Source organism: Hesperophylax consimilis, chromosome 14, assembly GCF_061612785.1.
Source record: "Hesperophylax consimilis isolate HC1 chromosome 14, BYU_Hcon_1.0, whole genome shotgun sequence".
NCBI classification, from domain to species: domain Eukaryota; kingdom Metazoa; phylum Arthropoda; class Insecta; order Trichoptera; family Limnephilidae; genus Hesperophylax; species Hesperophylax consimilis.
This window is the reverse complement of record NC_142849.1, coordinates 29,429,173-29,450,633: the sequence shown is the minus strand read 5'-3', so window position 1 is coordinate 29,450,633 and position 21,461 is coordinate 29,429,173. Positions and strand designations below refer to the sequence as shown.

Below are 21,461 nucleotides of genomic sequence, written 5' to 3'. Positions count from 1 at the left end.
CAAAAAAATTCTATTAAATTTTTTCAACCCTCCCTTCTCACCTCCCCCCTACCAGGGTCAAAACCCTTACAAATATACACAATTTATATTTTGCACATTTGATAAACAACCTTACCTTACCTTACATTAATTTTTATTTATTTTGTTTTTATTTATTACAAAATAATACCAGATATCAAATTATAAAAGTATGCAAAATAAATATTTTTTCCTAATTATTCTACTAGGTACTCCGTAAGGTGAGCTCTAGAAGCTTGTGTTTATGGTTGTTTATCAGCTGTAAAAAATTTAAAACACGACTAGTAATGCCCTTAATCTTTTATGTATTTACCTTCATTACTCCATGCGTGCACCTGAACAAGTCAAGAACATATAAACTAGTTACAATGAATCATTAGTGTTACCTATATACTTTTATACGTTGTAATGAGTGTATTTTATTTCTAAAAGAAAACCAAATATTGTGTGAAATTATTTATTTAATTTATATCACAAAACATCAATGTAATTAGTATTTTGACTCCTAAGAACAGTGAAAATCTGCCTCTCCCCTGCATCCAATTTAAGTTGATCATTTATCCAAGTGCTGACAGCTGCAACCCGAGTCCAAACCCCCGGAAAGTTGGGCCTTGCGCACCCAATGCCCCAGGAAGTGAGGCCGATCAGGACGCCATTCCTCACGAGGGGGCCCCCCGAGTCCCCCTGGCAGGCGTCCTTCCCAGGAGCCCCAGCGCAGATCATGCGCTCGGTGACCAGGAGGTCGGCTCCGCTGTAGGCCGTCTTGCATTCCTCTTGGTTGACGATTGGAATGGACACTTTGCGGAGAGCGGTGACCAATACTCCCCCTTCCTATAAAAAAATATAATTTAACTTCTGATCCACGTTGAAAGGAAAATTCTTTATGATTTACGAGCACTTTTTGGAATAAATAGGGTAGGGGTTTGATCATACCTTAGCTGTACATTTATTTGTATACTAAACCTAATTAGATATTTTGAAAGATACCTCTTCACCAAAATGATCTTAGTGGCTGAGTAAGCATCGCTTCTGGGCCCCACCCAGGCGTCGTGAGTTCATTTCCTCGACTGGCTAAGTCCTCCATCACGACACAAGCAACATTACTGTTGCGGTACTAGGATATTTTAACATATTATCCCGGGTTACCGGGAATGTTTGTCTTTCTTAAATATTTTTTTATAACGGCTCAAATTTATGAATGTATTTTTTGTACATATAATGTTTTAATAGCTGTAGTGGCGCCTAACCCAGAGTTACAAACTATCTATCTTTATATGTTTATTATGTCAAACGTTGCTTGAAATGGCTTTAGCCGTGTTTGGTGACCAGATCTGAATAGCCAGGTACTCCCCACCTTTCACTTCCTCATCTCCTTTCCCCTCACTACCTCAGCCTCACAACATACCCATTCGGGGATGCTATGGTCTCACTACCTCCAGACGGTTGGGAGCATTTGAGACACTTGTGCGGTATTCACATAAAAAGTCATTAGGCAAAGAAGCCAGATGACTTGATTATTTTTGCGACATCATTTGTAAAGGGAAGAACAGAAGTGCACCCAAAACGGATCCCTGGGGTACCCCTGGCGAGAGTGTTGCGAAGTTGGACAGTTTATTTCCAACCTTCACTTCTTGTATTAGCTATTTTAAAAAATTCAAAAAGTTCTATCCTGAGTATGCTGTAATTAATATATTTAAAAAACATGATATTTCGTTGTAGGAGACGACCTCATGCACGGTGAGAGAAGCTAAATCACAACTTTTGATGATGATTCAGAGACAGTTAGATATCAACGTAGGTTAGGTACCAACCAACATATAATAATTAATGATGACTATAAATAATATCAAACGAAATGGAGGAAAAGAAAAGAAAGGGACTACGGACTATAACATGAACCTAAAAAGACCAGAGCATTAGTGCGATCTTGTATGAATGACAATGAAGCCGAATCAAGGGTAATGTGAAATTGCCTGGCAGCCATCTTGCATTACAAACTTTTTAAATAGTTTGCATGCAAAGTGGTATAAATGAACTATTTTCATTTAATTTTTATATTATTAATGCAATTATAACGGCTTATAGTTTTTCTGGGAATTTGATGAGACATGTCATTCAACAATAAGTAGGCAAAGGCATTTTCATGCATTTTCCCCCTCATCTAGCGGCTTCAAATTGTTCTCGAATAGCTTTGTCCTTTAAGTTTTACATTTTAGGTTCAAGGGCGATAGCAATAATGGGTATAAATATTATTTTAACCTGTAATGACCCCCAACCAGAAGCAACGGCCAAAGCATTGTCGGGAACAACGAAATCCTGTGGGGCTATTGCCACTGTAGCGATCAGTACATTATCAATATTCAAAGTCTCCGACAGAAAGAGCAGAGAGACGTCGTAATCCATTTCCTTGTCGTTGAACTTCCTGTGGTAAATGGCTCGACTGAGGGACACCTCCTGACCTCCTCTGTCATTGTTTGTGGATCCCACCCGAATTATCACAACTGAAGGATCACGACTGGAAATTAAAACAAAAACACATATATTTACAGTCAAACCATGTCAAATTACATATAATACGAACTCAATACAAGGAGTAATGTTAATACATAGAATAAATAAATAAAAATACAGCTATGACAAAAATAGGCCACAAAAAATAAAGATAATGTCAAGTCAAGATAAACAAGGTTTTGATGGAGTTCACGACTTCTGCCACATCATTAAGGGCAAGTTATTTAACGGGATTTGAACAATTCATCCAATTTCAGCACGTTAATTTTCTAGTTCTGTGAAATTTCCATTCAAGTTCTGTGAAACAACCGGCGCATAATGGAATAATAACAGAACTTTCACGTAATTAGAAAATTTCAAATTTTGTAAAACAACTAGCCCTAAGACATGCACCAAAAAATTAAAAATCCTGACTTGAGTTGACAAGTCTGGCCATTCTGGACATAGGTGAATGGTATCCATAATTTATGAAGTATTGATTGAGGAAAAGTAAAGCAATTTTTTTTCGGAAGGGATATTGAGAGGGATGGGCCGCAAAAAAGTAGGTGACCAATCAAACTCTTCATAATTTTGAAAATGCCTATGAGATCTATGATGTATGGTAATAAGGTTGAGTATTTAAGCGATATATGGCGCTAGTCATAAAGCCTACTCCAGAATCCATCAGATGTCGCTAGAGTGTAACAAGTACTTGTGAGATGATATTGACAGGGAACAAGCTTCGCGAATCAGATAATTACCAACCCTCGGGTACTGAACAGTGTAGCTAAATCCAGAACTTTTTACTGTAACTCAAATAAACACAATTATAAGAAGAAACTTAGAGTTCCCAATACCGAAATCTGCATAGTAAGGCAGATATAACAAGATCAAAGTCCTTCATACGTTTTTTTAAAAGAAGAAAGCTTTAATTTTACAAGTTCATCGTATGAGTAATCGCCTCTTTCTACCCTTAACCTCCAAGCAATTCCCGCTGTACGGATGCGATTTGATCAATGAGGGCCCCGTTAACCGTTGATTCTCGGCCCGTATAAGCGATTCATCAAATTTTGACAAACCGTCAAGCCTAGCGGTTATGTCACTATGCACGATTGCCATCAAGCTTATAACTCTCAATACTCCTTCGATAGGCATGTTAGAGAGTTGCCTCTTGGGCCACTGGTGGTCGGTTGACTTGCTATATTTTTTACCCAGAGAAGATGCCTCATTTTAATATAACGGCTCTCCAGCCAATTGGCATAGCTCGTGGTTGTATCATTTTCTTCTATGGCTCTTGGAATTAAGACTAGGGGAATCTATTTTTCATCCTTCGTATAATGCGAACCTTTTTTTATTTATTTATTTTTTATGTGAAACCGCATGCACAAGAGTCTGATACTGCTCCCAACCGTCTAGAGCCAGTGAGACTATGGCATTCCCAATTGGAGTTTTTTGTGAGGCTGAAGGTAGTTGGGAGGGGAAGGAGATGGGGAAGAGGAAGGTGAGGAAGTGCCTGGCTTTTCAGATCTCGTCACTAAAACGGCCAAAGGCTTTTCAAGCAACGTTACAATTCCGAATTGTGGTCTTACACCAGGGCGATACTGGGAGTATCTTCCACTCTGGAACGTGCCGCAAATATACGTTATATGAATTAAATTGTAAAATAATAAAAATTAATTAGATAAAATTTACTTAGCGATCTACGGATTGCCAGTCAAAAACCTTACCGCTTGACCACTGCTGTATTTGACCTCTACAAAACCTGATTTAATAAATTCCTTCCTTACAGCATCTGCCTCACAACGCTGCCTAGCCGAGTAGGGATATAATTCCCCTGTTTTTACACCGTATAGACAGGGGTGATCTTCTGCGGTGTAACATAAAACAAATAAATAAACAGAGGAACTACCCGACGACACAATGGGCGGCGCTGATGACCGCCCTAGGCGTGACGATGGATCCTCCGCAGAACAGCATCCCGAAGTACAACAGGGCGGCCTGGTACGGCACATCCTGGATCTCGGTTAGCTCCCCGCCCACTATGTAGTTCGAGGATGACCTCAGGGCGGGAATGGCTGAACCTAAAATATAAACAAATCTTGTGTTACGTTGACAGGTACCTGATGAATATTGGTAGCATCACAAAAAGAACTACTTACTCAAAAATACGTACTTTTTAAAGATAATTTATTTTATAATAGTGTAAAATTTTGATGTGATTACAAAAGTCCTGGCAATTTTTTAAATACATCTTTTGAAAATCAATTTTCTTTCCGTGAGTGAGATAATGCACGATCGAGCTGAAACTCGACAAATATACTCGTTGTCGATGACAATGCATTCTACGAGTATCAACTTTTGGTGGCAATCACGCACACACACGCGGACATATTGGAATTTCTCTGAAATTGGAAGGCATTACAGCAGTTAGTATACGAAATAAACGTCGATCCGAATTAATTGGAATCTGACATAACCCCTTCAGCGTTTTAGGGTCATATATGACCGGACGTCTTAATGTAAATTTATTTTAATCTTTTTTTCTATGATGCGGAAATACGTAATTTTTTAATAAATAATAATAATTGTTCCCAGTTTGCCTCAAAAACTTATAATGGAATCCATTAGTAAAAAATTAAAAATTCATTACAAAATTTAGGCGTATTAGATCTATCAAAAAATTTATATATAAAGATGCAAAAGTCGGTCATTTTGAATACATGTAGGATAAAGAATGATTTTTTAAATATGTATGTTGAGGGATCAGTAGGATTTATAGGCCCTGTTAGGAGTTCTACCGAACCGAACCCTCTGATATGAAAATATCTGGAGTCGGTGAATTATTTTCCCATTTGATCTCTGGTGAGTTAACGTGTTGTTCTTGTATTGTTTTGTATTTATTTTGCTTATATAATGCACTTGCATAATGTTGATTGACTAGATGATCATTTGTGGAAAAGTGTGTGGAAGGGTTTAGTTTTTCCTGTGGGGAAGATTTAACCCGGACATAAAATCGGAAGTTTAAATAAAAAATGGAATCCATTAGTAAAATCCTAAAAAAAGCCAAAATGAAAAATTCGTATTCCGCACTGCTATTGTAACAATCGGTTTAACTTTAAAAATTATTTCCAATATTTATTATATGAACGAGATAAAAGTGACTGTATAGTTTTCTTACAATTACCCAAAAAGAAACGAATGTATTTTCGAAATTATCGAGTTCTCTAATTTTTTCTATGATTGGAGTAAAAAACATGGTTAACATTTTTGACATCATTTTTCACATTTAATATTAAAATTTACATTTACATTTAATATTAATTGTTTATTTTAACGAAAATTTAATAAAATATATGTATGGAGCCCATTTAAAATACACAGAAAACATTCCAAACTGAACAAAAGTGTTGGAAGTACTGAGGGTTAATGTTAGCGCGGTTGACTCATCGATCATTTTTTTTTATGTTTAAAAAGATCACAGCAGTTAATAGCAAGTCAATGGGGAGCGAGGTTTAATCCCCAGTGAAACCAAAACTAAATAAATTAAAATACATCTAATTATAAAAATGATGTATTACATTTAAAAAAAAAACTTACGACGAGGTGTTTCAGAGAATTTTGAACAATTCTTCAAATTTTAAAGTTAATTTTTAAGTTCCTATAATGATATAATAACAGAACTTGAATATGTCTTTCAGAACAGAATCAGAAAATGAATGTTGAAATTTGATGAATTGTTCAAATTCTCAGAAACAATTCGTCCTTAGTTTTTTTTAGTGATTTGTGTCTACATAATCATATATTATATTACAGTCACGAATGAATAATTTTTATTTATAATGTTACCTGTTGTTATAACACTCGCAAATAAACAATAAAATAACACAGTGAATACCGTCATGTTTTCAAAATACTGTCTTGTCTCTAGGAATACCGACCACTTATAAATACGCACCGGTATATGAATGAATTGAAAATATTTAATATTTTCAATTATCTTTCATTTTGAGACACTTTAATCAAAATAATAAAAATGTCGAACATGCTTACTGAAGTAGGTTTAAACGTCTTAAACAATAAAATTATTTGTGTATCTAATGATAGCTGATATGGGAATTTTCAAATTAGTTAACGAAAGATAAGTTGACAAAGTAGTTGATATCTACCTAGGAAGTAGATACTCCTAACTAGGAACTAAACCGACTTCGTCCATCGCGAGTTTAGACTATAGGAAGATTTTATTAAATATGAGTAGTTAGGTACTATTATTTCTAAATAACTTCGCCCGAGTTACAACACTATTTTTAGGTTAAATGTTGAGGTTAAGTTTAAAAAAAAAAAATTAAATTTAAACATTACGATGATGAAGGTATTTTCAGTTTATTTTTATGTTGTTTTTTCATTTGCCTCCAAAACGACTTGGTAGTTTTTATTCGTGGATCGTGCGTTGACGGCATGCCGGGCGACCTTGGTGACAGCCGGCTTACCAGACATTGGCGGTTTCTATCTCATAATGACGTTGTAGCCAGTTGGAACCGTTTCGGAAAGTGCGGTCTTAGATAGTTTTTGAAAACACAAATTATAAAAGAAAATATTAAAATTACATATTCTTAGTACGATAATCAAAAAAATAAACTTCATACAATTTTAACGGTATTCGTAGTTTGCTCCATTGAAGCGGTAAGTGGCGCCAAAAGAATCGGGTTCAAAGGAAGTCACATAGGTGTTGTGTAAAGTAGGTACCTACTGTAGATTTTGAAGTGTCGACAGTTTGCAAATGGCGGAAATTTTTGTTGATTCTAGTTGTAACTGTGTTGTTTGTATGTTTTTTTAACGCGAACATTGTAAATAAACAGAGCGATTAGACTATTTTAAACAGTGAAGTTTACTTAGCGATAGCTAAGCACTGACTTCGTAATTTGACGGTCGTTCGCCCAGGCTTGTAGGTACTCTAGTCGGCCTTGGTAATGGCCAATCTTGAATGACGTCAGGATTGGACACGTTGGATTTCAATCATTTTTCATGTCCAATAAATCTAATATAATATAAGTCATAATAATTTTTAATGTTATTTTTAACTGTCATTGGATTCTCCGTTGTATAATAGACAAGAAAGAAAGTTTCTATTATTTATTTTAATTGGTAGTAATGGAGGGACACGATATATTGTTTAAAATTTCCTTTTTTTAACTACCAATTTAATTTTCAATATCGTTAAAATTCGTGCGGGCTAGAATTACGTAAACTAAAAAATACCAGCGTAATTTGAAAACCGTGGTAAAGGAAGGTTTTTGGTATACATTGATTCCTTTGAATTCTATAATCTCTAATGAAATACCCAATGGTAATCCATTTATTGCAATGAACTTGTTTGCACCGGTAATTTAATAAACACGTAATAATAAAATTATAAATAGAAATCTCTCTAAACAACATAGAATATAATATTTACTGCTCCGTCATAAGGGGCTTCCCCAGATTATGAATGTGCCTTATAAATCATTACAACAATCTACAAGTAATTTTATATCACGTCAGTCAACGGAGGTAAAATATATGTATTATCTATATACTTATATGTTTAATTATTCAAACAATGAATAAGAAAATGTAAAATTTTTACCTAATCTCTGGAACTATACTTAATTCAGCTATTTTGTAAGAGGTTAACTTATTTGTGCATAACAAGTATACTCATGGGAGATCCTATGCACGAGGACTTCTGCTTCGATTCTGTATTGACCATCGACATTTTCAACGTCATTTACAGACAGTTCAGGGTATCGATTCTCCAATCCAGGCCGCTCGCAATCGCCGTCGAAAGTACATACATTGGTCGAGGTTCATATTCTTGAATCTTATCGAAGGTACGGTGACCGGTTAAATCATCACAATGATAATAAGGAAGTTGAGTGAAAAATATTTTGACTTATAAAAAATATGTTCATGTAGATCAAAAAATTTCGATTCTAAATATATAAATATATTTCTATATTATTATTCTTAGAATTAGTTAAACGTTCTTGAAAAAGCATAAAATAGCAATAAACTGAATACGCTCCACGATTGGTCGAAAGAATTCTGACGTCACATGTGTCGTGGCTTGTATATCACCGCATTGTCTATGGTGCATCTCTTTCTATTACATGAGAGATGGTCGGTTTAGATGAGAGAGGTGTATAGTATAGGCCAAACGTTTATTTGGGCCAAATCATAGCCGGTCGTGGAGTTAAAACTTCCAAGTAAGTATATCAAATTATTAATTGTGTTCATTTGTACGTTACGATAAATATAATACATTTTTACATTATAATAATCATTGCGTATCTACCCATCTGACATTTCGCCATAACCACTAGTTTTGTGCAGGTATATTTATTGATTTCGCATGACATGATAATTATTCTCTACTCATTATAATATATAATTTTATAATGTGATGATGGTTTTTAAATATTTCATCTTTTGTTTACCATGTAATACGGCACTGCTGAAAACCAGCTGCATTCCCGGAGAAACCCCTTTGTCAATAGGATCTATGTGAAAAAAATAGCTCCCATCTATTGTCAAATATTTATGTAGGTATTTGTTGTTATTATTATATAAAATGGATTTCTAAAGATACATATTCGTATAGTGCTTTATAATAATATGTTGTTTATTGCATCGCTTAGAAGTTTTTATTATTATACATGTCACATTACATGTGATTACACTTCAGGCCTCCGCGCAGAAAAGTCTCACAGTGAACAGGCTGTAAACCGTTATTTTACTTATGGTCTTACTTTTCTGCGCGGCGGTCAACAAATAGCGTCTTCAATACCGTGCCGGGCGGGCGGAAGCAAATATTCTAACTTAAAATATTAATTTAACTATGAAATCTTAATCAATTTTCTTTTTTTTAATAACACCAATTCTAATAGACGGTTAACATTGGTAAAAAAATTACTGGAATTCCTTATTGAAGAATTAAATTTTTTCCATACAAAATGTTTAAGCGACGTGGTTCTCACAGTTTGAATGACGTCACACCCACACCCCGCCTCTTACCGCTCGGATTCCGCTCGTTTTGGCGGGCTTAATAAAATTTAAACTTTGAGAATTAATTTAATTATGAAAACAGACTTCAAAAAAAAAAAAAAAAATCAGTATGAAAGTTTGAATGCGAACATTGATAAAAAAATTTAAAAATGGACTCAACTTCCTTATTCATCACACCTTTAAAAAGTTATATAAAGTCATGGAAAGTGATGAAACAAAAACTTTATTAACTGCGTTAAGTAGGTAAGGTCAGGTTTAATATTTTTTTTCATCGTTTCTAATGACTTTATATCACTTTTTAAAAGTGTGTTGAATTGTCACTGTGTTGAGTTATCATGGAACCAGAAGGTACATACTTACATACGCCAAACGTCAAAAGTCATTCCAATCGAACACCGAGTTGGTCGAACCACTCGTTGTTTGAGTGGAATGACTTTGTCGAGAATCGAGGCCCTGCAACAAATTTTTTTATGTATGTCATGTATATAAATAATATATTTGTATTATCTACATCGGCATCCATCTTAATGTCAGTTATCGATCAAAACTGCAAACAGAAATGTGTCTAGGACAAAATATAAATTTTATTAAATTAGGTACTTGGAAAAACATTAGACTTTTGTAGTCTATTTTTTTGCAGACACGTCTGGCTCTGTAAAATTAAAATGATTTTCTTCGGTGATTTAAGTTACAGATACACTATTACTCTTCATTGAGCTTAGCGAAGTCCTGTTTTAATTCGACCGTTTTGCATTACGTCCGTCTGCAAATTTGTTTGTAGATTCCATTTTCGTTTCAAGATGGTGGCCGTTTTAATGGTGCAGTCCAAGGTTCATAGAAAATGTATTTAACAAGGTTAGCTCATACAGGAACCTTTCTGAAAAAACACGAATAGGGCCGCTCGCAAGATCGTGACGTAGATCGAAGTCCAGTTGGAGTCTGAAAGGAACAATCTATTTCACTTTTAACTAGGTACATAATATAGTCTGTATGCGTGATCAAGTGAAATTTATTAGAGTCACTTGACGTATTGGAGTAAATTCAAATCTCCTAGTGGAAAATGGGCTTCTAGCTATTTCACGACTTTCTAGCCAATCACCGCTCTACCTCCTGTATGAGCTATGTAACTTAGTTATGTACATTTGCTACGAACCTTGGTTTCAGTCGACATTCTCTTTTCAAATATGAAGGCGTCGTGTTTATTTTTACTTTCTTATTCGAATTTTTCAATATTATGGTACCTACTCAAGGTTCATAGAAAAATGTTAAATAATTTTTTACGAACCTTGGTACCTACCTGCCTGAAGAAAATTTTGAAAAAAGAATTATCTGTAAAGTTTCTTTGGATACAATGTATAATTATTATTTGAATTTAACTTTTGATTTATAATAAGTAGGTAGCAAATTTAGCACTTACTACTTACAAATCTTACGATTTCAGAGGATATTAGATTTTGATTTATTAAATTAGAGAAAATTCAAAACACATTTTTTTAGACCCAATGTCTACTGTACACAGAATAAATAGTTTATGTTTTATTACAATTCTCTTATCGTATACTTTTTTGATGACTTGTTACATCAGTGGGTCATCAATTTTCAGCCTTGTCACGATTATAATTTTGTCCCTTTTTATGTGAATACCACACAAGAGTCTCAACTGCTCCTAAGCGTCTGTAGCCAGTGAGACTATTGTATTCCCAATTGGGGTATGTTGTGAAGCTGAAGGTAGTGGGGAGGGGAAGGAGATGGGGAAGATGAAGGTGGAGGAATACCTGGCTATTCAGATCTGGTCACCAAAAATGGCTAAAGCTATTTCAATAAACGTTCAAACTTACAAAAAAATATTAAATAAAATGTACTTGCGCACCTTATATCGCTGTATTAATTTAGCTAAATTCTGTAAAACACTCAATCTCGCATAATATAGGTGCTTAAATCTAGCTTTACAACAAACCCTCATCGTCTTACTAGCTAGATTTTTACACACCATTTCAACGATGGTGTTGTAAAGCCGGCCTCGAGCCTGGTTTAAAACCGTTTTAACTAAACATAAGCCATAGTAATAAGCCAAGTTTTAACATTTACACCACGGGTTTTAGGCTGATAATGTTTATTTTAATAAAAATCAACAAAGTTACTGCTTTCATAGTACCTTAAGTACTTTTTTATTCTTTAATATTATATAAAATATATAAAATTTCTGAACTCCTTTGTACGAGTACAACAGAACTTTCTATGACAATTTGTATTGTACCTGCTTATATCGTTTATAATCAGTTTATCGTATTATATACTACACACTTACTATATTATACTCCTGAACAACTTACCTATAACAATGTATACATGTAAAAGACTTCAAGGCCTGAATAAATAAATAAAGGATATTAGAAAATCTCGTTACAGATTTACGAAATTTGGGGTTTATTAGAAGGAAGTCAATTAGGCATTTATAATCCTTAAATCGAGTGTTGAAATTTGGAAATTCAAACACGTGTGCAATTTCTTAAGGCTCCCGGAAATTGCCGATGTTTTCCGATGGCGGCTGTCACCTTGTCGGGGAACATTCGACGACCCTCTCATTCTGGCGCCAAAACAAACGCCAAGACGTGCTACTCTCCCGCCATAAAGTAATAAGATCTTCACCATAGATAAAAAGCAACCAAAATAGATGCATGAATAACAATGTTCTTAAAATTCCATAGATTTTTTTAAGTAATGGATATAATTGAAGTGTTCCTTTTGAAGGGGGGTTCTTGACTGGTCCATGTAAGGGATGTTTTTAGGCGTGAGAGATGGGAAAGCGGAAAATGGCGCAATGGTGGTGGCCGCAGGCGCGGGAAGGATGGGTGCGCATGCGCCCCTTCTTCCCAAACGACCGCTCCCACTAAGCTAGTGCTGCCAGGTGCAATCCTATTTATTATTTCTTATTGGATAAAACTAAAATATTTTTTTACATCGATGGAATATTATTTTTCTAACCAAATTACAAATGGAGGAATGTTAGGTACTAATTATATAGATTAAATAAATTTATTAATAGTTAATTATCATGAATGAAAAATTGACATAAGTTCTAATTAATGATTCAGTATTATTAGAATTTACGTATTATTATTATTAACATGGAGAAAGTCTACACAACTGTCCTCACACGTGTAAACCCTTGACTGTAGCCCTCTCCCTTCAGTGATGTTCACCAGGGTTGTCGTTGGATGTTAACAGCTGATACCCGAGCCTTCTCCACATAAATATTAAAGTTAACGAAGAAAGTGTAATTTTTTTTTGTTATTGTAAATTTTCACGTAACTTTCTCGATTCTTCGATTGTTGGATTGAAAAAACTGGATGTCTTGTTGTCTGTAAGAAAAGTTTAATGAAAGTAGAATTAAAGGCAATTTTAGAGTTAAGTGAAAGTTTAAGAAATTTAAAGAAATAATTTTTTTGCCTATATTTAAAAGAGGTAAGGAAAAATGAAAGGTTTTTATAGTTTTGGGTAGAAATAATCAGATACAAAGCCCCGCATTCTAAATGGATTTGCAATGTGTGTTTGAATTCGGGAGGCGATGCGGCAACTCGGAAGTGGGTCCACAGCGGGTGATTCCTCACACGCGTGCCGCCAGCGGCCGAGTTAGCCCGCGTCACGGACCGCCGCGGGGAAGGGAACGATAGATCCCTAGTGTTGTGTTGTCAGGCCCGTTGGGACAAACATTTCATCTCGAGGAGTGATTGCCGCCATTTTAATTGACTGTCACAGGCCTGCAAGAGGAACCGAAGGCCCGCCGCGGGAGAAAACTAACGCAGAGGCTGCGCTCGATGGGAAAGATGGCGTCTATACCGCGCGATACAGAGTGAGTTTTCTTTCCGTTTTTCCGTCCCATCTGCAAGATCTCTATCTTAACCCATCACGAATCTATCGCATATTGTTCAAACTAGCGAAATGGTACGTTAAATGAGTCGGACGTTATTAAACAACGCTCGAAGATGCTGTTGTATTTGTTACATCACAAATCAATTTTCATCTCGTTAACAATGCACTTATCTGGCGTAGTTTTCTTGTTTTAAGTGTGAAATGGCGTATTTTTTCTGTATTGGTGATATTATTGTGTAGAAAGATGCATTAGAGGTGTGATTAACCCTGTTCCGTGTAAATTAGGTTCCGTGGCAAGGGGCGTGGTACGACCCGATTCGCGATAGTCACCCTTACGGAAAAGGTCCTTGCATCGCGGATGGGTCCTTTTGGAAGTGGATGCGACAGTCCGGGTTGGAACAAGTCCAAAGGGGATGGCCGTGCTCTGATGGCCGATTGTTTGTTTTTTTTGCACGTGCTTTGTAAATGACAGTGTGTCCACTATAACAGATCACTGACTAATTAACAATAACTTAAATCCTCCTTCCCCAAGTGTTGACTTTTATTTCTTGACCGCAGTCACCGTTTACTTAGTGATAACGACCAACCTTTGCTTTAATTAATTATGCTGAATGAAAGATATACCTCTCACGAAAACATCATCAAAACGTCGTTCTTTGTAAAAACAATATTGGCAATGTAAGAAGATTGGATCGTTACTAAATCGGTTTTCTTTTTTGTGATGTACATATTTTCACATTATTTTAAAGTAAAGTGATGTCCCATCGTGTACTCGTGTAAGAGCTTTTACCAATAATACTAGCAATCTTGTCTATACAACCGACATATTGATATTTCTTTTACAAAACATTATCGTACTCATCATACTAAATACTTACATGTTTTATGTTTACTGAAAGAGCATTTTGGTTGGTACCATAAAAAATATTCACATTTGATACTTGTTTTGTAAAAGTAAAACGTATTGCAACCTTAATTTAGTGAAAGCTCTACGTTCCAGAGTTAAGGTGATGCACTACGTCGTGTAATATTTTAAATCGTGCCGCTATCAATAACACCCCTTACGTAGATGGCGATAAGGTTTAAATTCCCGTTTAACACCATCCGCCTGTTTTGATTTATGCAAGTTAAAAACATGGCCAAAAAGTGCCTTTTATTTTATTTTGTGGATGTTTAGGCATAAATATTTAATTTTTTCCGATCATTTTATAAATAACTTAATTTGCCACATTATACAATAAAACCATAACCGAAAATGGGTTTGTGAGTAGGAGATTTTGAACTTTAAAGCAGTATTCATAGGCCTCATAAAAAGACTTATCTAAAAATACTCGATTATTTTAAAGGCCAAGATGTATTCTACTCGTAGTATTGAATTAAAGCATCTGAAACATTTCTAGGCGACCAAATTTTCAAACCAAAAACACATGATTTTGCATTACTACGTAGTGCATCGCCTTAATAGATCTTTTACGAGGCTTTTGAATTTCATTACAGATTTGTGTGTCACGTATCCTTTCATCTCACGTCTTACCCTTAGTAATGCTTTGTCTATTTGCAATGCCTTATTCTGTGTTTGTAATTAGGATAATATTCTGTACACAAGCCGGCAGTGTTTCTGTTTTCTTTGTGTATCAAATCTGAATCAAGCCGCCCCCTTCAAACTGGCCTTTATCCGAGAAGAACTCGTCAACGACTTGGGCCGGTCAGCTAGCTGTTGGATACTTGAAAGTTGGTCGGTGGGAAGTTTCAAGGGAATCCCGCTAACTATCGGGAAGTTAAAGTATGTTCAGTTGAGGGGGGAATAAGGGCTATCAACTATCAACAATGCATGAGGCAATCCCAACTAACTCTCAACCAACTACAGAATACCAACTTCTCGGAGGGATACATTCATTAGCCAACTTTTCTTTTACATTTTTTCAGTAAATTAATAGATCACAGCATTTACTTGTTTTACCTGTGGCATATTATATCGTGAACTCGAGGATATCATGGAGTCTCCACCTTCAGTGGAGATGTGTTAAGGAAAATATTACTTTGTGTCCAGTTTTGAAGGGTACCAATTTCAAGAGCAATCAATTTTGAAAATGTATTTATTTATTGAAGGCTTGTACATTTATACATTGTTAGTAATTTGTTTTATAGTATAATAATAAGTGTATAGTACATACTTAAGTAGGTTTTTATGTTGTATTCTTGTTATAATATCCCACTAAAATACAGAAATTTTCGTTTCTTATTAAATACTTTAAAAATACATACATTAGAAGAAAGACGTAAAATAAACGATTTATTCAAAATACTAAACATTAATTTCTACTGTTAATTTATTTATTAACTAACGCCCCTTTTCGGGGCTTTTACATATGAATATTAAGAAATATACATTATTTATTGTAGATAACTGAATTGCTTCATTAATTAAATTTTATATTTGTTTAAAAATAAATTGAAGATGTCCACTGACTTGGTATAATTTTTTCCCTCCATTGGTATTCTGGGCAAAGAGGAATACATATGGCAGTGCAAACTACTGAAACACATAAACCTACACATACCCACAATAACAACACGACAAAATACACTATTCCTCTGCAGCATACTTAATCGCAACTATATTGGCCATTCCCCTATACAGCGGCTTCACACTATGGGAAACAAATACTTGATATTGACTTCTTTTTACTATTTTTTCTCATGACAAACTAATGTTTACAAGACAAGGTTTCATGCATAGCACAAAGGATAGCAAATTATTATAAGCATAAAATATATAATAAGCAGTAATTGTTCATTGAAGTACTAGTACATATTGAATTATTTGGCGTGTTGGAAATAAGCCGACGTAGCTCAGTGGTCCAGAGCATCTGACCGGACATCAGAACGTGGGGGTTCAATTCCCGTCGGTGGTATGTATTTTTACTCGGAAGATATTTTCAATTTGTATTGATATTTCAGGCTATTAATAACTTATTTAATGTTAACTTGGCGAATTTTGTGGATTGTATTGAATATGTATTTTACAGTACTATTAAATCTTCTGTTATATTTTGTAAATGTATTTGATAACTGTATTTTTATTTTTTTTATATACTGTAATTTTATTCATATTATTTCTTCTTATGTTTATAAATTATCTGTCATCTTAAAATTTTACTACCTGCATGTTAAAGCCCTCTGTACGTAAAATACATAACAAAGTAAACTGAGTATGAATTATTTAAGCAGGTACAATACAAGTTATCTTGGAGAGTTCTGTCGTACAATAATTTTACATACTAAAAAAGAGTACAAAATAAGTAGTTAAGGTACTATGAAAGTAATTACAGAACAACGTATCAACTTACTTTACTTTATTTTTAAATCTTTTTATTAATGTTATACTGTTGTTTTTAATTTAATTTATAATTTTAATGTTAATGCCCAATATGGCTTTAATAAATAAATAATAATTTTATAATAGTTTTTCGATACTATTTTTTTTAACCTTTTGTGCTTATACAATACCTTTTTAGTTATTATATATTTAATATTTTTGAATACTTTATTTTTATTTAAATGGCACATGTTGGTTTTAACGTTTGTATTTGGATAAATATTTTGGTGATCTTTTTTAATATTGGTTTAACAAGCGATAAATTAAAGATGAACTCTTGATAGTACGATACAATCTGGTGTAATTCTAAAGTTAGTTAGAAAACGATTGATTTCTTGTTTTAGAATTTCTTGAAAAATATGGGTTTTTCTACTTTTCCCCCTAAACAAATTCTGCTGAATACTGCCCTTTTCCGGCCCTTCCAATTTTATAAATAATTTATTTTAAAGATAACGAATCAAAGTTAAATAATGGGTGCCATTATTTGTACAACAAACAGAATTAAAATATAAAAATGTGAAGGAAGAATTGTAGAAGATGATATAGAGTATAAATATAATATTATTTCATAACTAGAACGACAACGCTGAAATATTATATTTTGTTAGTATTTTATGAATGTTAAAATGATGTTCACGATAGATCTTTTGAGAAGTAGAAAAGGGATTCTCCTTTCGGATCCGTGGTCTTTAAAAATATTGAGGTTTTTCGTGGGAAAATATTGACTGATGAATTGAGGAATCAAACACTCACAGACACAAATACTTCCTTTTACGGTCTTGCCAAAGTATAACATCACAACTGCCATTCTACAAATAATTCAACACTCCTCACACACCAACACTAAACCAGTTTTTAATTCTGACATACACCAGCACAAAACACGATCACAAAATCAAATACATTTATCGTCATCTACTTACACGACCAAATTTGGAATTAACTCCTTACAATACATTGCACATAAACAATATAACGCATTACCTAGAAATTTAAAACTTCCGGCAACGAACAAAAAAACATTGGCAAAAGCTCTCAAAAGCTATTTCCTTAGCAGTTTCATTAATGACTAACACAATATTTCTCTAGAACTCCATAATAAATAACATCTGCGTTTATTTATTATAATGTATTTTGAAGTGAAACTTCTTTACGCGCGTCATGCAATTTCGAGGACCGGAGTAAAACCGACTCATGACCGAAACGAAAATGCGGGTACCCCCACCACCGATTAAAGTTCATTTGATCTAGTCAAAGTTTTGAAGTAACATATAAATGCTTCTTAGCTCATCCCGACAACTGGCGTTGGTGGTGTAATGGTCAGCATAGTTGCCTTCCAAGCAGTTGATCCGAGTTCGATTCTCGGCCATCGCACATTATTTTTTTGTTTTTAACGCCTTTTTCATTCAATATCTTATTTTTTAGTAGGTCAGAACATTTTTTAAAAGAAAATAATATTGCAAAATAATAAAAACACTTATCTCACTGTGATAAAACATTACTCCGCTAGAGCGCGCTTTGCGTTATTGTGTTGGATTAAAATTATTATCTAATCCGTATATTATGATAATTGTATTACATTTATTTAATTAATTTATTTATTTTGATAATATGTAATAATTTACAGAAAAAAAAATTAAAACTATCTCCCTCTGATAAAATATCCGTTCGCTAGAGCGCACTACGCGATCTTGTGTGGGATTCTATTTCTGTACATTGTACATTATTTTTAAAAATATATTATATTTTGGGTGTGATGTAGGTAACATTATAAAACATAACAAGCTCTCATATTTTCAGAACCTACATAATATAATCAATTTATGCGGCTTTGCTTACAGTTGGTGCTCAGCGTGGTTGGCTTTCAATCAGTTAAGCGAGGTTCGATTCTCGGCTGTGGCATTTTTGAAGTGAAACCTTGTTGAGGTGGGGGAGCCGCTCACGAACGTTCTCTCTCTTCTCTTCTTTCCTCTCTCTCAGACACCAGCGAACTGCGCCACGCCAAGCATCAGCTGAAACTAGAAGTTTCACTTCTGTCTTGCGTAGGCTTGACACACCCACTTTTTTATTTATTTGTCTTGTCCTTAATCTAATGTTGTCTTTCCCGAAATGAGTTTTATAAACTCACTGGGAATAATACATTATTACTTTGTTATCATTTTGTATTCTTCTTCTTCTTCTTCAATGGCGCTACAGCCCATTTCGAGCCTTGGCCTCCTTTAACATGAGCCTCCACCGCCCTCTGTCCTCGGCCGTCGTCTTCCAATCTGCAACATGGAGTAGTCCTCTGGCATCTTTCCTGACATCGTCCTCCCATCTCAGCCTAGGTCTGCCCGCCTTTCGTTTGCCTCCCGGGTGTCCTGTTAGAACCTTCTTTGGTACACGTGTGCTTGGCATTCGGTGCACATGTCCGGCCCATCTTAGTCTTTGGAGCCGTAAATGAATAGAGAGTCTGGGAGCTTGGTAGATGTCATATAGCTCCTTATTGTGGCGGATTCTCCATGCCTCTCCCTCTCGCACCGCTCCTAAGATTCTTCCAAGTACCTTTCTTTCGAAGGTGTCCAGCCGTTCCATTTTGTATATCTTGTAATAATAAAAAAAAAACCCACATAGAAGGCCCTGATGCAAATACTTTTCCTCAGGGCCTATGTCATTTGTAGGGATGCTGGGTGTAGGGCGTTTTTAAGGACAGGTAGGAGAGAAAGTTCTAGGAAGGAAAATGAATGAGGGGTCGGTAAGAATCTATTAGCCAGTGTGTTCAGGAGTGACGGACGTATGAATCCATTCCTCCCGCTGCGGTGCAAGATGATGGGTCGAAAGAGACTAGCTGGATGGGTCAATGGGTCTCCCAAAACCGGCCCCTCCCGATCCACAGAAGCTGGGAGGCAGGTGAATCCGTCGCCAAGATCTGAACACACCATATGAACCCGGGTACCCCTGCTAAGTGGCCAAACGTAACAAGCCACTTGGGGTGACCTATGGCAGAGGTTTTCGTTATCCAATAAATGGTTCGCGGGGCGGCGGTACCCTTACCCGCCTCCCAATTTGAAATAGGTTATCTTGAACCCCCTGTAGACCACTCAATTTGGTTGGTTCAACCGTTGTGTGTCATCCGTTGAGTGTTGCTTATAAATAACCCTGTCCTTGGTTCAATTTCATCAATTGTTCCTCTGGGGAATACACGCAGCATGCCTCCTACTTTATATACATGGTTTTCCAATAAAAGGTGTTATTTTGAATAGCCCGCTATTTCGATAGATGTTACTTTTGAAGCTGTCATCTTTTGACATTTGACAAGAAGAAACTACGTCATTAATAAAAATGGAACGATACACGCATCAACAACGCATTGAAATTATTAAAATTCACTCGAGTGTATCAAATGCAAATCATCTTGAGTGATGAGGCCCATTTCCACCTCAGTGGCTTCGTCAACAAGCAAAATTGTCGCATCTGGGGCTCGGAAAACCCAAGAGTTATTGTAGAAAAGCCTCTCTATCCTCAACGTGTGACTGTTTGGTGCGGTTTATGGTCCGGCAGAGTCATTGGACCTTACTTTTTCGAAAATGAGGCTGGAGCAACAGTTACGGAGAATGGATTGCGCTATCGAGAGATGATTAATGATTTTTTATGGCCGGAATTGGATGGTATTGATCTGGACAACGTTTACTTTCAACAAGACGGCGCTACGTGCCACACAAGCAACGAAACCATTGATCTTTTACGATTGAATATCAAAATAACACCTCTTATTGGAAAACCCTGTACAACGAACTTTAGCATTATTTTTTTATAAGATAACTACGCACGATGGCTCCCTAGGCAAAATGAGTTAAGTCGGTTTAACGGCTTAGCCACGCTACAGACGATTCAACTTGGTTGGCGGTTGGGTGGTTGGATGATGGTTGGATGCTCTGGCGGTACAACCGTTCACCTTGATGATACAACCACTCAACCAAATTGAATGGCGCCCATTATACACGAGGAAAGAGATCTGATTGTCAAGATTGTAAAGGATATATGAAATACACTTATATTAATACCTTGGATAATAATAATATGAAAACTCAAAAATACATCTCACTTTTGGCTTATCATGGTTTTGAAGCCAATCATAATTTTACCTACAATAGTTTCTACTACCCATTTCAAGCTGTATCGATCATATTAAGAAAATCTAAATTTGAATCACAGGGAGCTGTCACTACTAATATTACAGATCATGGTCGAATATTGCTGAAATTTATGAGCTTGATAGCCAATGACAGTGAAAAAATAAAAACCGTCGCAGATAACAATCAAGGTCAGTTGGTTTAAGTCAAGTTTAGTTGGCCTCTCAGAAGCTGGGCGTACTGTACAGGGCCCGCAGATACTTTAATAGTACACAACTGCTCACCCTGTACAAATCGCAAGTGCGCCCTACTGTCGAATTTGGCAGCCATCTCTGGTCTGGAGCCCCAAAATACCTGAAAAAAACCCTTGACTCTGTGCAGAAACGGGCGGTCCGTTTGATAGATTCCCCAATCTTAACAAACGGACTGCAATCTTTAGAGCACAGGCGTCAGGTAGGTATGCTGTCCTTGTTCTATCGGTATTACAATGGAAGATGCTCTGAGGAACTAGCGTCATTGATCCCTTCGGCACCGGTGCGTAGTCGGGA

At 35.6% G+C, this 21,461-nt stretch overlaps 2 protein-coding genes across 3 annotated transcripts in view; one reads left to right on the top strand and one right to left on the bottom strand.

The window, feature by feature from the left end:
- Positions 1–336: 336 nt before the first annotated feature.
- On the bottom strand, positions 337–8,260 carry LOC149418177 (trypsin 3A1-like). The gene is made up of 5 exons (XM_089639904.1): positions 8,203–8,260; positions 4,418–4,628; positions 2,278–2,533; positions 522–849; positions 337–353 (listed from the first exon to the last, which is right to left on the bottom strand). Exons 1-5 carry the CDS (start codon positions 8,258–8,260, stop codon positions 337–339), a joined length of 870 nt encoding a protein of 289 aa, XP_089496030.1.
- A 4,915-nt stretch (positions 8,261–13,175) lies between these two features.
- LOC149418175 (tolloid-like protein 1) overlaps positions 13,176–21,461 on the top strand; it is a 265,789-nt gene continuing 257,503 nt past the window's right edge. For both annotated transcript variants that reach the window (XM_089639715.1, XM_089639714.1), the window contains exon 1: positions 13,176–13,402. The gene's annotated coding sequence lies outside the window, so the exon portion shown is untranslated. The remainder of the gene's footprint in view (positions 13,403–21,461) is intronic.